General features: G+C 37.4%; 1 protein-coding gene across 1 annotated transcript; it reads left to right on the top strand.

Moving 5' to 3' along the window:
* Positions 1–6,968: 6,968 nt before the first annotated feature.
* prok2 (prokineticin 2) lies at positions 6,969–15,782 on the top strand. The gene is made up of 3 exons (XM_088636334.1): positions 6,969–7,312; positions 12,864–12,989; positions 14,335–15,782. Exons 1-3 carry the CDS (start codon positions 7,241–7,243, stop codon positions 14,458–14,460), a joined length of 324 nt encoding a protein of 107 aa, XP_088492460.1. The 5' UTR covers positions 6,969–7,240; the 3' UTR covers positions 14,461–15,782.
* Positions 15,783–16,267: the final 485 nt, after the last annotated feature.

The following is a 16,267-nucleotide window of genomic DNA, read 5'->3' as shown; positions in this document are numbered from 1 at the left end:
AGAGAGGTGAAGAGAGGTGAGAAGTCGAAACCTGCATGTGAATAGAGAAGATTACACAAAAACAAGTCTGTCATTGAGACAATATATCATGTAATGTTCTTTTTTCATTTACATTATATACCGTAATATGTATACCTCATATACAGAAGGTACTGTATGCATGTTTATGTAAAAGTAGATACATTTTATGCTGCCCAATTAATTTATTCACTGACGTTTAAATTATTGATAAGCATGTTAATATTGCAAGTCTATCTTATGAATGAAATCTGTTTACAGATTTGTATGCAATATATATTTTCAAATGTCAAAATACTCTTATGGCAAAAAAGTTTAAACTATTCTACCCAGCCAAATAATGAACACGCCCTACCATTTTCTTAAAGAAGGGGTGGTTTGTAAGTAATATTTAATGATGCTTCATTGGATTTTTTAATAAAAGGTATCCACAGTTTGTTCATGCAGTACAGCAAAACATTAAACATTACAATATTGTAGATGCCAAGCTACAATCATGTTTGAGAGAGAAATTCCAGTGTAAATGACCTTTTGTCCCTTGCATCCAAAACATTCTAATGAAGAGAGCTGAAAGAATGCTGTGCAGTACAATGTTATATTCAGAACTGTTTATGCTCACCGTCATCTAAATATGTAATATTGAAGCCATTATTTAGAGCTATGCCTAATTAAAATACCTTTTTTAACTCAAATGTTTCTCACTCCCATGATCCTATAAATTTTGAATTAAATTAACATTTTGGACACAAGAGATAAGAAATGGGGCACAAAACCTTGAAAACAGCCACATAAAGAACGTATTCCTCGACTGAACATTCCACTGTGCATTCAACTGAAGATTTTTTTATTGCCATCAAAAAGCTCTTTATCCTTAGTTTCATCCTTCAACAAAAATAATGTTTCACACCAGGAGCGAATGCTCCAAAATTCAATGCCTGCATTGTGGAATACTAATGTGGAAAGATAGTTATTGAATTCTCTAAAAGTGATTTGAAGGGATAAGCAGCTTTTTTTTCCTATCAGCCAGCACTTGGATGCCCCCAAATGGCTCCATCTTCAAAGGTGCTCACTCTGAGTGCTGGAAGATCTCTGTGATCCAGACATTGTTAATCCATGTCTGGGATTTGTTGCTCACTAGCTGGCTTTCCCCAAGCAGCAGTGCACAATCAACAGAGCACAACTACATTGGAGCTGGGATTAATTAGAGCAGAAGTCCACAACTCAACATACTGTATATAAAGGTATACAAAAAAGCATTTGATCGTTTCTTGAAATCTGTCATGTATAGATAAGAAGAATCCAAAATGCTGATTTTTAAATCTACTTATTTTTAACATTCTGTCTTTACTGCAAGCATGAACCTTCAGTTAAAGTTTATGTAAGAGTATTAATAAATTTGGAAGCTACAGTACATGCAAGCATACAGAGGCTATCAAAACCACTATATCATGACACTTATTGTAATGCTTACAAATGTTCCAAAAACTGTATGATACATTTAATTTTAAATAAGGCATTAAAGCCAGAGTCAAAGTGTTCTTCAACACTTTAATATATACTTACAGAAACATCCTTTCAAAATATTACATTTATAAATTCAACTAGGATGACATACTGTACTATACAAAATGTAGCACACAGGAAAACAGTTGTTAATTTAAGTTCAGAGTTCAGAGTTCCCTGGTCTCAGCATGTTGAGATTTGTCCAGCGAAGTCAAAACAAGTTCATAGCTGTAAGCTTAGAAATTTGCAATCATAATCGGTTAAATAAATGCTGCAGTGAAACCCATGTAAATTTCTGATATAAACTGGTTAAAAGGGAAATAAGCAACATTTTCAGTGTTGATTTCACCCAACTACAATTATATTACATAAAGGTTTATGAACAGTCCAGGATCTTCTATCAGACCTTATGTAAATTTCTACACTTATTTAAATTGTCAATATCCTGGTGTCAGTACTAATATCATAAGATATTTCTTTTTGTTTGTACAGCCCTCTGATTGCCCAATTTGTTAGAAGTAATAATCTGCAAACCTTTTTGTTCAGCCACTAGCTTTTTTCAGTTACATCACAAAATGTTTTACACATTTTCGGCATACTTATGAGAGACACATAAACCTGCGATCTCCTTGTGCCCAGGTACTCGTCAAACTTATCTTTCACCTTTGTGTTTCACATTTGTGAATCCACTTGAAGAGACTACTACTATTTCCAGATGATCTTATCCTTGAAATGAACGATTTCAGAACAGCCTTCAGGTTACTGATTAGAAATTCAGTGTTCACAAGTGCCTATAATTATACATGTTATTACACAGTGATCTGTCCTAACACAGATAACATTCACGATTTTCTTCCTAATCCCTCACTGAGAGTACAATATTAAGCAAACTGCATTGGAAGCACAACTTTGTCAACGCAGAATCTACCAATGGCACTGTTGCGTTGGCCGCCTGTTAATGTTCTGAATGATATACCCCTTGTTAATGACTACAGTTGTAGCAGTTCTCTCATTGCAAAACGTGATTGTTAAAGTAACTGTAAACACAGAGGTTAACCCCCCCCCCACTGGTCAGATGTCAAGTCTTTTAGCAAAGCAGGCTCGGTGCTTCTTGTTCGTGCTCTGTGGATGGGGCACTCAGGAACGGACAAGTTGTGTAGCCTGGCTGCCAAGCAGTTGGAGTAGATTTGCTGGAATGCATTCAGAAATAGCTAGATGAGATCCTTGGATAAAGAGGTTACAGGCAACTAGACTGATAAAATGGGCCACTGCTCTCTCCCAATTTATAATCTTTATTTTCTTGTTCTGAGCCTGAGTACATAAACTACAATATGCTAAAGAAAGTCAAATTAGCTTGAAGTCCCTAACCTTGCTATTACCTTGAAATATAAGGGTCCTCAAACCTTCTTATGTATTTCTTGGACTAAGTCATAACTAAATCAGTCCCCAAATCATTTCTGCTTTGCAATTTTGAACAATTTCCCCAATAACATGTTTTCAATTCCCTTTTTCTGTGCTTTTTTTATTTCATCAATCCATTGAATAGCAGAGATGTCCTAGGAAGTCAGGGACGCTTGTTGGTACGTGCTCTTCTGTTAATTTTCAGATGTTATCTATTCAATCCTGACAAATGGAAGTTGAGTAGCCTTGACAGAAACAAAAAATAATTTATTGGAATGGCTCTGATGCAAGTGCCAGATTTCAGGTGCGTGTGAACAATTGAAACAGAAATTAAATACACCTACCAACGTTTATACCATATTAATCGCTTAAATATACTTTATATTTCCTGATTGTACTGTACAAATTTCCTGCATGCTGAATGGAATGGATGAATGATGTTAACAAACTACAAATACACTCAGTTCATTATGAATCAGAGCATTTATTGATTTCAAACAAAGAGCCTCCCTTTGTGAACATGATCCTACCTACGGTGTTTGCACTGCTAGGGAATGATGCTTTCATAAAAATCAGCACAATCTAAGAAATAAATGTTGTTTATATAAGGGACTTTGCTTTTCAAAGTTATGTACGGTAAGATGCTTTTAATAGGAAATGTGATACTTTACATAACTCTACACACACTACATACACCATCATGAAGGATTGTCTTAATTATCTCCTTATACTTTGTCAGCTTTAAAAAGCAGTCCTGAATCAAGTAACTTGTCTTTTAATTAATACATTATTTTTCCCCGACACTGACAGTTGGAAAGTAAATGTTTAGATTCTGCATAGTCACACAAAAACCTATTACAGTAGTATGAATAATAAATCTGATTAACAAATTAACAGAAGAGTGATTATTGTGGACCAGTTAGCTTAACCAGAAAACACAGAGTGAAGACCGGCACACTGTAAACAGGGGCTTTAGTGCAAAAGTCTATGATTGTTTTGCAGATGCCAAAACGGGAAATGCAGAAAACAAATAGCAGGTATACTTTATTAGATAAGAGTAATCTTCTTCTTTGCATTTTTCCCACTTATGTGGGGTCTGCTTGTTTGCACCGATTTTTCCACTTTGTACGATCTGCGGCATCTCGGCAGGTGACTTTTGCGAGGCGCATGTCATCTTTCAGCCGATCCAGCCAGCGCGTAAATGGTCGTCCACGGGGCTGGCGGCCTTCCACATTCAATTCGAGGGCAGTCTCTGCCATTGATGTGTCATTGCTGCGGAGCACGTGTCCATACCATCGCAGGCGCGATTCCCTCATTTTCTCAGTGATTGGGGCGACTTTGAATGTTTTTCGCACCTCTTCATTCATGACATGTTCTAGTCTCGTCAAGCCGAGGGTCCATCGCAGCATCTTCATTTTCATTTAGATAAGGAGCAATATCCGTTTCATTTAGATAAGGAGTAATATCCGTTCTTAAATGAGAGGCAACAACTTCAGAAGGCAAATGTGAAAGTAAAAGTCAGTTCTTCCATGAGAAAATAACCTGCAGCACATAGCTGAAGTAAACCTAAATGAACTCAAAAGGAAGACTGAGGCTCAAGACAACCCTGTGACAGTGCCTTAAAACCCACTGAAATAATATAGGATGAGACAGAAAATGAAAGAATAAAAGAGTGCAAGCCTCATAAATGTGCTATGAGGGATTATTTAAAGGGTCCAGAGTGTGTGCAGCTGTTACAGCAGACAAGGGGGTATTCCGATGAGATACGTTTGCAGTAAAATTCCCCAAAATAAAACATTCTGCTGTATTTCTATTTTATGACCAACAACTTTTCATTCAAAAGCAATAGCTTATCTGATTTTTACTGTAGTGTATATGTCAGAATGTCTGCGTATATTTTTGACTGCCAGTTTAAATTAATTTCCTTAATTTACTTGTGAATTAAGGTTCAGCCTTTTCTTCAATTTAATATGATATTGTGCATTGGTTGAAGACTTGCGAAAGAATTAAGGTAACAGGAACAGCTGTTACTGATCTTAGGTTTGTCGTAAATCATATGTTGCTGTGTAGAAATCCAGAAGGGTTTAAGGTTTGCTTATGGCAAGAATAGAAAGAGCTCAGATTTGCATTCTGTGATATTTTCCATTTGCTGCTTGAGGAGACCAAGGCTTAAAGTTCATGGCTGTAACGTCAATGATATCTGTTGAGGGCATGGTATTGACGATATAAGGACACATATAAGGACACATTCTGTATCAAAGAACAAATTGTAACAACAATATGGGAATGGGGTCAGGCCTCAGCTGCCATCTTGAGCTCAAACAGCACAAACCTTCAACAGCATACAAAACTCATCAGCAGGCACATTAATATGACTGTACCTGTTTTAGTCTTCACTTTGTGGCATTTTTAAATAATATTGTTCAATTCCAGACCTTAGGTGCTACAGTATCTCCTTGGAGTTTGTATCTCTCCATGCTTGTGTTTGTTTCCTCTGGGTGCTCTGGTTTGGTCCCACAGTGCAAAGACATACCTGCAGGTTCATTGGCTTCTGGGAAAAATGACCCTGGTGTGTGTGTCTTTGTGTGCCCTGTGATGGATGGTTTCCTATCCAGGGTGTACCCTGCCTCTTGCTTGTTGGAATAAGCTACAGCTTTCCTTTGATGCTGAAATGGAAAAAAAAAACACTTAGAAATCGGATGGATGCATCTACAGTTTTATATGTTTCAAAAATATGTTACTGTATACTTTGGATCAACAGCAAAAAGTTCTGCATTGAGTTGAGCATCTCAGGGTTCCAAATTATTGGCACTATGTTATGTAGTATTACAGTGGTGTCCTAAGTGAACCAGGATAGAAATGCCTTGGTGTTAATGTGCCTAGCATGACAGGAAAAGAAACCATCATGCAAGAGAGAAGAAAAGATAAGATCATTCCCTTGGAAATGCTCCCATTGTAAGCAAGTTTTCATTTTGGAGTTTATTTCATTTTTAGTTTTGTCAGCTGTTATTTAAAGTTTACAAAATGAGGTGGAGAAATGTAAGACAGTTTAAAATCAACAGCATGTTATAATTAATCCTATGCAGTCCCTGTTACACTGAAAATGTTTAACCTGTTAGTACAGCCCAGACAGATTGTAAACTGGATTAGCATTATACCATTTGTGGATGAAAATGTAGACTATGGATTCTGTGATGCTTTTTTAATTGGCGTCATGAGGCGGAAGAGCTGTGAACAGTCAATCACATAACAGAATGAAGGTCACAGCTCCTCCATGAAGTAACTAACCTAGAGAAGTGATGCTTATTGTTTTAGTATTCACTTTTTCCCAATTCGTCCCTAAAACATCTACAGTACATAACATTCGGATCGGTGCTTTCTCAGGCAGTTCCGGCTGTTTTGTCAAATCAGGCCATTATTGTGACACAAAGAAACCGCGGTTTGAGCTGTTCTATGATTAAACTGAAAAGCCGCCATCTCCAAATAAGTAATAGCGGTGGTAACTCAATTGTTTTCTAAGTCCATGAACTCTGCACTCCCTCCTGCAATACATACTTACCTTCAGCAGCGGTTTTTTCTCCCACAACAGAATCAAGTTGGACACTTACCTAGAACCACGAGCATTGATTTAAGGTTTTTACGTAACCACGAAAACATGAATTATGTGCTTAATATTATCTTGCAGCAGCAATCCTGCAGCAATATTTTTTTGCACTATTATTCAATAATGAACTGACAGCTGTGTTATATTTAAACTGGCAACGTTTCCATTATTATGAAAAAATACGGAGTCGAAATCTGAAGGTACACTTTCTGGATAGAAACAATACAATAATTACAAATTAAACAGATAACAGACCTAATCAAATATAAATATATATATATATTCCATACATTTCGATACTTCAATGCAACAGTTTAATTCAGTGTGAAATTATAGAATGTATGCATATTAGTATGATTTGGCCAGAAATGCCAAAAATGATAGAGTAACAGTTGGTATAACTGTATGATTCTTTATCATCAGATCCGCTACCTCGCTTCAATGTCCTACCACTTAAGAAAAATTGACCTCAGAAAACTACGTTAGGAAAAACGTGTACGATTACTGCAATCACACACTTTTATGAGCTCCCTGTTTGTTGTATGTGGTGATATTTACCTTGAATTTCTTTTTTTCAATGCTGGTGACTCATGGAGTTGTTGAATGGAAGCCAGGGCTTTAAAACCGCTCCATTCCTATGTTCTCAAGTACAACGTCGAGGCCACCTCTCTCACTACATTCACGGCACGTTTGGAAGAGTAATTTATCATAGCAATGAAGACCATGTTTTCACTGCTTTTATATTTCATAATATTAAGTAATGGATTCGCTGCAGTTATTACAGGGGTAAGTTTCAAGTATTTATTTCTGGAGGTGGGTTAACTACTAGCTATTTTATTTTGTGCTAAGGCAAAGGTTTTCTGAACGTCAACATGTGTGTATTGAAAGTGAAGAGTTTTCTATGAATTATTAGTAGAGGTGATAATAAAAGTAGTGTTCAATTGACACAGTGATGTTTCACCAGAGCAAAAAGCAACAGGTATCTACTGTAAATGACATTTCAGCATAGTTACGTTTTGCCTTATGAAATATTAAATAGATAAATATTTTCTACAAATGTAAAGTGTAGTTTCCGGTGCAAAACATTTCGAAACATGTCAACAAACATAACTTCTAGTTTGTTGACAATTTATAGCATAATAAATTTGTTGGATAAAACTATAATAAATAATTGCATTTAACAGGAAAATAAATATTATATATACCCATATCCTCAGTCTGTAATATTTTTGACTTTTTTTAAAACTGTTTTGTTTTCATCTTTGTTCTGCTGTATGTGTCTTATTAAATGGGTTGTGAAGACCCTTGCAGCAATATTTCAGCACTTCTACTGCATGTTATTTAAACATTGTTAGAAAGCGCTTTTTATTCAAAGAAATATCAGCTTCCAGACCCCCGTTTCATGTTTAATGTGACATGTTTGTTGACAATTTATAGCATAATAAATTTGTTGGATAAAACTATAATAAATAATTGCATTTAACAGGAAAATAAATATTATATATACCCGTATCCTCAGTCAAATCTGAAACAAGTGTATGAAAACATGGGTATTTCGTTTACATTTTCTTGAATTTTGTTTTACCCATGAAATAAGAATAAAATATAATAGCTTATGCATAAACATAATATACTTATGTTATAGTAGTAGACCAATATATAAATAGCAGGGATATTGACACTGGGCAAATAATTTTCTTAAACCAAGCAATAAAAAGAAATTAAAAATATTTTAATTGGTATAATAACAAATTTGGATGCATTACTAAATTCAATGGCTATTTTAAATGAATAGAATTCTGTTTCTGTGAGGTTAATTTATATTTACATAAGTTCATGAGAAGAGTGCGTTTATACAAAATGTGAAACTGGAAACTCAGCATACACACATGTATGGAAACAGGACATGGTATATCTGTATGTCATATATTTGAAACATGCATGAACAAAAGCCTAAATCATAGCAAGAGGTTTAATTGCAATTGTCTGCTTTGTTCTAAAACAAAATGTAGCTACAGTGACTCTATAAGAAAATTAGGCTATTTTTCTCCTATACAATTATGATAATTAAAAATGAAAATCACCATACAGCCTCTTGAACAATTTAAGGGACTAAAAAAAGTCATTTAGGCTACCTAGATATGGAACCTTCAGCTCTTTACTGTGAATTGCTTTCTTGTAAATTATTTTTTCCACTTCTGCTTTCATAAAATGCAGTATCATGTCCAACCTGTCTGCAGGGACTAAATTCAATATTTATACAGCATTTCTACCTCTATACAAAGTGAAAGAGCATTAACAATTAGCATATTGACAGATTCTCACAACTTCTGTGTAAGTCAAGGAATTGTTTCAGAAAAACATCAGTCATTTTCATCTTTTCTTTCCTTCTGTGCATCAACAGGAATAGAAAGATCAAACAAGAGTCAAGTATCCAGTTACCACAAAAGACCACAATGGCATTATTAGATAAACAGGACAATTCAGCAAGGATCATATCAAACAAGCTTTTCTGTTGGGAATACTTTCTCTGGTCACAAAGATGCAAAAATGAACATGAAATAATTGAAAAATGTGATTGATATCCATTGTCATTCAAATCTAAATATCACCTTATATGTGGAGTCAGAATAATTAAGAAATAGGCATTAGATTATTTCCTGAATATTATTCTTTCTCAAATCAGGGTTTACTAAAAGAGTGTATCCTCTTGGATTTAGGATTTGATGTAGTTACAAACCAATTAATAAGACACATTTGATCTTTTAATTCCCTGTAGAGTCTAATTATAACTAGATATCTTTTTCTAGTTTTTGTGATACTCATGCAAATTTCACGTCACACCCTCGTGCCGCTACAGTAACTAGCTGTGTCTCCACGCAGGCTAAAACTGCAATTGGAGCCATCCATACGAAGTATGGGCGATTATCAGTGCCATATGCCACATTAATAGATACTCACCTCAATATCCCTCCCTCTAGTATTCATGTTTCGCCTCATTCCATGCTCAGTGCTCAATCAACAAGTCTATTCCCCTATAGCTCCAGCATGTTCCCTTCCAGCCCTCACTCTTACCCTTGACTGTGTTCTTAATTCCATTGGGCTAGTTTGTCTTCTGTGTTTCTGGCCACAACCCTTGCAACCTCATCGACCAAGATCTGGATCTTCCTTCAGTCTACAAACTGTGTGTCACTTCACCCAGCTTCGGGAGCGGTGCTTTCAGTTTCTCTTCCACCTGCTGCCTGTTGATCACTCTGAGCCCAGCTATTTGGTTCAATCTCCTGTCCTTCAGTCGCTGCACACTGCAGGTTAGTACAGCAATATAACAGAATGACTGAGCCAACAGATTCTAGCCAGCCACGATCCTGCCCTGATAGCAAAACTTTCCAGTGTTCTGAGGCTGAAGGAGTTCATGCAGAACCTCTACAACAACTAACAGCTTTTTGCAGAAACCTTTTGGCAGGTTTTTGATACTTTTTGATACTCCTGGATGTCGCAGGATAACCATCCAGCGGCCACTACGCATTCCAGTTTAGAACCCTGGCCTTCAAAAGTGGGTGGGGAGAAGAGGTGCTCATCACCTTCTTCCGGGTAGGAACACCAGAGGAATTTAAAGATGAGATGGCCCTCTGAGACCTCTTCTTTCCTTGTAGTCTCTTATTGTCTCGCCATCCACTTATACACCTGCCTGAAGGATTACCAACAGGAGAAGTATGCAATTCATCGGTGGAACCTCCATCGTGACCTCCATGTGCTCCCCCTCTCAACCACCTGAGGTTTTCCTCCTGCTGACAGAGCTCTGGCCAGCACCAGTGAGAAGCCAATCCAGATCGGGAGAGCCTGGCTCTCACTTTCAGAGCAACTTCGGTGCTACAGGGAGGGACAATGCATTTACTGAGGGGGAGAAGGTCACGGGTGCAACATATGCCCCAAGCTGCCAGGAAATGCCTCAGCACAGTAAGCATTGAGGAGTGATGACTGAGAGGGGTAACTGCTTCTCCTCAAACACTTTTGAGAGTGATGGTCCCTACCTCACTGTTGTGAAACTCACAGTCTACTCATCTGGATGCCTTTGTGGATTCTAGAGCAGTCAGGAATTCTATTGACTGATTTTATAACTTGAACCTCCTTCCGCTGATCTCCTCACTTGCCAAGACTTTCTCTAAAATTGACCTGATATGTTTGCATACATCCTGGTGTGAATGCGAAAAGGGGACAAGTGGAAGATGGCTTTCAACACCAGCTCCGGGCACTATGAATATGCCCTTCAGTCTCTGCAATGCTCCCACCAAAATCTAACATCTTCTGAGATTTCATGGTTGACTTCATGGTCCTCTGTGTAGACGACATCCTCATTTATTCTGACTCCCTTTGCGTGGTACGTCAGGCAGGTGGTACAGCAACTCCGATGGCAACATCTTTTCTAAGATGGAAAAGGATTAATTAAGCCAGCTGGATGTGATTTACCTTGGGCACAGAATATCCTCTGCTGGACTCCAGGTGGACCCTTGCAAGGTAGTAGCAGTTAAGGACTAGCCCACTCCATTCTTGCTGAAATAGTGCAACACTTTGTGGGCTTCATCTGTTTCTACAATCTCTTCTTCAAAGATTTCAGCATGGTGGTGGCTCCATCATCACCTCCATCACATACCAACACCTACCAACACCTACCTACCATCACCTACTAACTGAATTTGAAGAAAGGGAAGGTCAATTCCATGTTCCAGATCCACTGCTCCAACAAAGTCTCTTTGATTCCAGAGCATATCATACTGACTGCCCAGATCCTTTGGATCATCCTACTGCAAGTGGAAGAGGCAATGTCGGCAGCACTGGCCTCTGAACCCGCTCCGCTCTATGCTCCCCCAGACAAACGATTCATTCCATTTTAAGTCCACCCAGAAGTACTGTGGTGGGGCCACAGTTCCAGGTTTGCATCCAGCGCTCTGCATACTTAATTCTTGGATATTTCTGGCTGGCCCTCAATGAGGACAACATCGAGGACTTCAGGGCATCCTATCCTACCTAAAAAAGGGTTAAGGACCCAAGAACAGCGCCATTGACGTCCATCTCAGTGGACTTTATCACTGGTCTCCACTGCTCCAACAGCTGTTCCATGATTCTTACCACAGTTAACAGGTTTTCCAGGGCCACCATCTTGTCCCATTACCAAGGCTGCTGTCAACGCCTTAAATGGCAGACATCTTTGCCAAAGAGATTTTTCACTGCCAGTGAGCCACTCCTCTGAGGCCAGTGCAATACGTTTGGTGTTGACCAAACACCTTCGCCAGAAAGTCCCTTCCCGGGAAGCTGGCTGCACGGTTTATCGGACAAGTGATTGTACCAGCAGTACAAGTGATTATTCCGAGCTGGTACAAGTTATTATTACGCAACCTCATCCTCTCTGGTGGCAGAATCTCATGAATACAGGCCCCAGCACATCCTAGACTTCTGGCAGGTCCAGGGAAGCCTGCAGTACCTGGTGCACTGGAGAGGGTGTGGAGTTAAACAGTTCTTCAGGGTTCCAGCTAGACAGCTAAAGGTTCCATGTCTGGTTCACTCTTTTCATACCAGTACCCGAGGAAACTGTCTCCAGCACCCGGAGATCTCATTTGAGGAGGAGCATACTGTGTTACCCATGCGGATTCCAGCTCGTAGCCCTATGCTGCTATGGTAACTAGCCATGTTTCCACTCGAGCTAAAACTACTACCAGATCTAATTTAATTATTAGGTACTTACCTCATTACTTCTCCCTCTGGTATTTATGTCTTGCCTTACTTCCTGTTCAGTGCTCAGTCATCCAGTTTATTCCCCTTACTCTCTGGCGTTTTCCCTACCTTCCTTTCCTCTGAGAACTTCCAAGCTTTGCTTGCTCTCAGCTATTGGGTTCATTCTGCTGCCTCACACTCCAGGTTATTTCAGCGATATAACACTTTTTCCTTTTAATTTCTTTAAACAAAACATTCTCTCTCCTATCTCTTCAAAACTATTTAAAAACTTGCTTATACAAATATCAACATTTTAATCTAATAATATCCAGTCCATGTATGATGAACTGGAAAGGACAAAGAAAAAGATCATGAAGTGTCACATTTGGCATGTCTTGTGAAATACTTTTTAATGTGACCTCTTTACAGGTTATATACTGTATACTAGGGAATGAGTTGTGCCATTTGGCAATTTTGCATGTCATTCAAAGTATGAAGTACAAAGAGCTCAAGAAACTTGTTCATCTTAACATTCTTTGGGTAACAAGTCTCTTACTTTACTCCCTAGAACACCTCCGGTTCTGTTTTTTAGTTTTGTGTATGATGTATTGTATTGTCACATCTGCAGGCTTGTGAGAAGGATCCTCAGTGTGGTGTTGGAATGTGCTGTGCGGTTAGCCTGTGGATACGTAACTTGCGAATGTGTGCACCAATGGGCAATGAGGGAGAGGAGTGCCACCCGCTGAGCCACAAAGTAAGTAAGCGCTCTGCACCATGTCAGGTATTTAATTCTCCATCAGTGCTTTACAAGACATATTTGTCCTCAGAGCTATGCTTCACTGGAGGCAGGGTTTTTGGAACCTACAGTATATTGATTTGTACCCCATGTTCCCCATGTGGATAGAGCAGCAAAGGAAGGAAGTGAGGAGCCCAAAGACTACAGAGGGAGAAACCAAATTAAAAACTAAAGCCTAGTGTGTTTAATGCATTTCACATGACTTAAGAACATGTACAATTGTTAAACACACTGCAAATGGGTTGGGACACCCCTGTGCACATCTACAGTTCCATACGTAACCTTCCTACTAAAGAAACAATACTGTGCTGCTTCTATAAGTGTTCTCAGCAATATGCTGACCAGGATTCTTTTTATGGAGTGCACAGACAAGCTACCAGGTTGTCTCCTGACATTTTAAACCCCACAGATCATATAGACACTGACTCTAATGACTCATACATCAGGTCAGGGGACCATGTTCCCATGACTTGTACAGTACATGACTTTCTAACCTCATACCACACAAGGGTAACAGAAGCACAGATGAAATGACAGGACCGGAGTTCTCACACTAGACACAGTAATCAACTTCTTCCTTAAATGTTGAGGAACAATAAATATTCTGGACAGTTTCAGGGTGAACATAAAGCAATGTCTCTGCAAATAATCCTCATCCCATGGGCATATATCTGATAGTACATTACCCCTCTGTTATCTGAATACAGGCAGAGTAACATTCATTATTTGAACACATATTCACCCACAGTTTCAGTGATATCTTTAGCTTTATCCTTACTCTTCCATTTGGACAGGTGTCGTTGTACTTGTCATTTGCATTAGAATGACATCATAGTGTGATGAAATAATTTTTTTGTCTGGCTAGGCATTGTGTTTAAGAAAGGTATTATGACCTGAATCTAAAGAACAACAAAAATACCCTGAAATAAGATGTTATGAGTGTTGAAGTTCAGTTATTCTTAATATTTAATTAATTCTGATAATCAAAAAGATAAATGATTTTCCATTTTTGTTCTGGTGATGACACAATAGTTCATATTTTAGAAATCTGGAGGATTTAAATAATCAATTTCTGTTTTTCAAACTATCTTCAATACTGCTTTTATAAATCTATACATAATGACTCAGACAATGATAAATGTAGACCAGCATCATTGTCTCATCCGTCATCTGTGATACATCAAGATACAAAAACATGGATTCTTATAAGCTCCTAGCTAGACATTAGTTGGTATTTATTATGTCATCATCATCATCCTGTTCTTGGTATTTATAATTTAATATTATTCTCTGTTTTTCCAAGGTTCCATACTTTGGCAAGAGGCTACATCACACCTGTCCCTGTATTCCTAATCTGGCATGTATTAGGACAGCAGAAGGCAAATACAAGTGTTTGCCACAGTTTAAAAACCAAGACTTGTTTTTCTGAACAGCTCTGCGTAATCTGAATCTTCATGTGTACAGTAACATGGTGTATGCAATTAACTGAGATAGTTCATCATTCCTATTTATTATTAAAACCCTGTGTCATAAAGCATAACTCTCAAATTTTCTCATATGACCTTAAAATAAAAAAAATATGTGCCTATTTAGAGATGGGTTATCTTTTCAAAATAAAAACGAACGTTCGCGAGTATGTCAACAATGAAGAAGCTGTATCATGTCAAATAATTGTCACTTTAAACTTCAGGTTTCAGAATTACTTTGCTTCTTTAAGTGGGATTAAAAGATTTTAGGATATGAACTTCTATCTGTATTCAAACCTGTATTAAATGAGAAAATATGTCAGGTTAATGCATGGATAAACTGTAAATTAGAATATTTATTTTTGTGGAGGAAATGCTGCATTTCTTGCACATTTTGAACCTTTTTAGGTACATTGCTGGTGTCCATTTCTGTATCAGAAAAACAGCAGCATTTTTATTTAAAGATGTATACTATTGTTCTATGCCTTACATCTTTCTCTGCAAAGGGGTTAACTGTGAATTATGGTACACCTCTGGAATTAACATTGTTGAAAACACAAATTTCAGTTTGTTGAATACACTTTGGTTCCATTTCGCCAGCACAAACATAAGTGTATAAAACTCAATATAGTCCTGATAGCAGATTTGTCTTCACTGTATATTTTCTTAACACTAGCCATTTGGAAAAATGTTTTCATTTATAATACATTTATTTGTAGCATTCTGATTTATTGTACCTCAACCAAATCCATGTGCAATTTTATAGAAATCTACATAACATTAAAGTGCTGTCATTATGAAAAGTCTTGTTATTTTTTCAATATGTAGCTTAGGATTCATAAGTCATGTGTATAATTACATAGGCTTATAGGGCAACATCAAAATAAAACCAAATAAGATGGCCAAGTCACTGAAAAGCATACACTAAAATTGTCTTACATAGTTTCTGTATTCTGATTCTATATTCATCACATTACAATATACCTTATGAACATTGGGATTAGTCATGATAGTTGAAGTTTTATTGCTTCTGTATATGTGGAAATTCAGTTGAAAACAGTGGCAACCTTTTGTTATTTGGTTGAATTGTTTCCTTAATTAAAATACGTTCTGTGTTCATTTCACTTTAAAAACATCACTTGACAGGAACTTAATCGTGCCCCCTAGGGCACAAGAAGTGTAACACAGTGGAATTTCCTACTGAATGAAAGGTTAATGCCCATATGTTGTACAACTCTAGGTAATCATGGCCCTTATGCCATTATAAGGCTGTTTTTGATGCCTCAGCTCATTTATTCAGCATCCTATTACTCAGTGATGTGAATTCCCAAGCAAAAAGCAATAAGCTTTGCCTGACTGGTTTATGCTAATACAATAATTCAATATAAAAGCATAGAAAGGGCTTTCATTTTTATTAGACTGGTTTTCACAAAGACCTCTGCTTCAGTATGCAGTTATAGCATGCTGATGTCCTATGATATATCTCATAATGTGTTATACCTACAGTATGTTCAATGTAATATAATTACAAATGCCATATACTGTGTATACTGTATAAATGGCATACTATATAATTACAGTATATACACATTATGTATGAAAACACTGACTCTTTCTAGTGTATATTAGTAATATGCATCTCAATTCATCTAATGTACAGTATTGGAAAGAATGGAAAGAGGACAAAAAGCCTCCATATAATGCAAAGTACGCATGATAATATCATATTGGTTAAAATGCTATATTGCCTAATGCAGGGCTATGTTAAAG

The sequence above is a fragment of the Lepisosteus platostomus genome, chromosome 6 (assembly GCF_059453375.1).
Source record: "Lepisosteus platostomus isolate fLepPlt1 chromosome 6, fLepPlt1.hap1, whole genome shotgun sequence".
Lineage (NCBI taxonomy): Eukaryota > Metazoa > Chordata > Actinopteri > Semionotiformes > Lepisosteidae > Lepisosteus > Lepisosteus platostomus.
The sequence above is the reverse complement of the archived record's forward strand: the minus strand, read 5'-3'. Positions and strand labels throughout refer to the sequence as shown.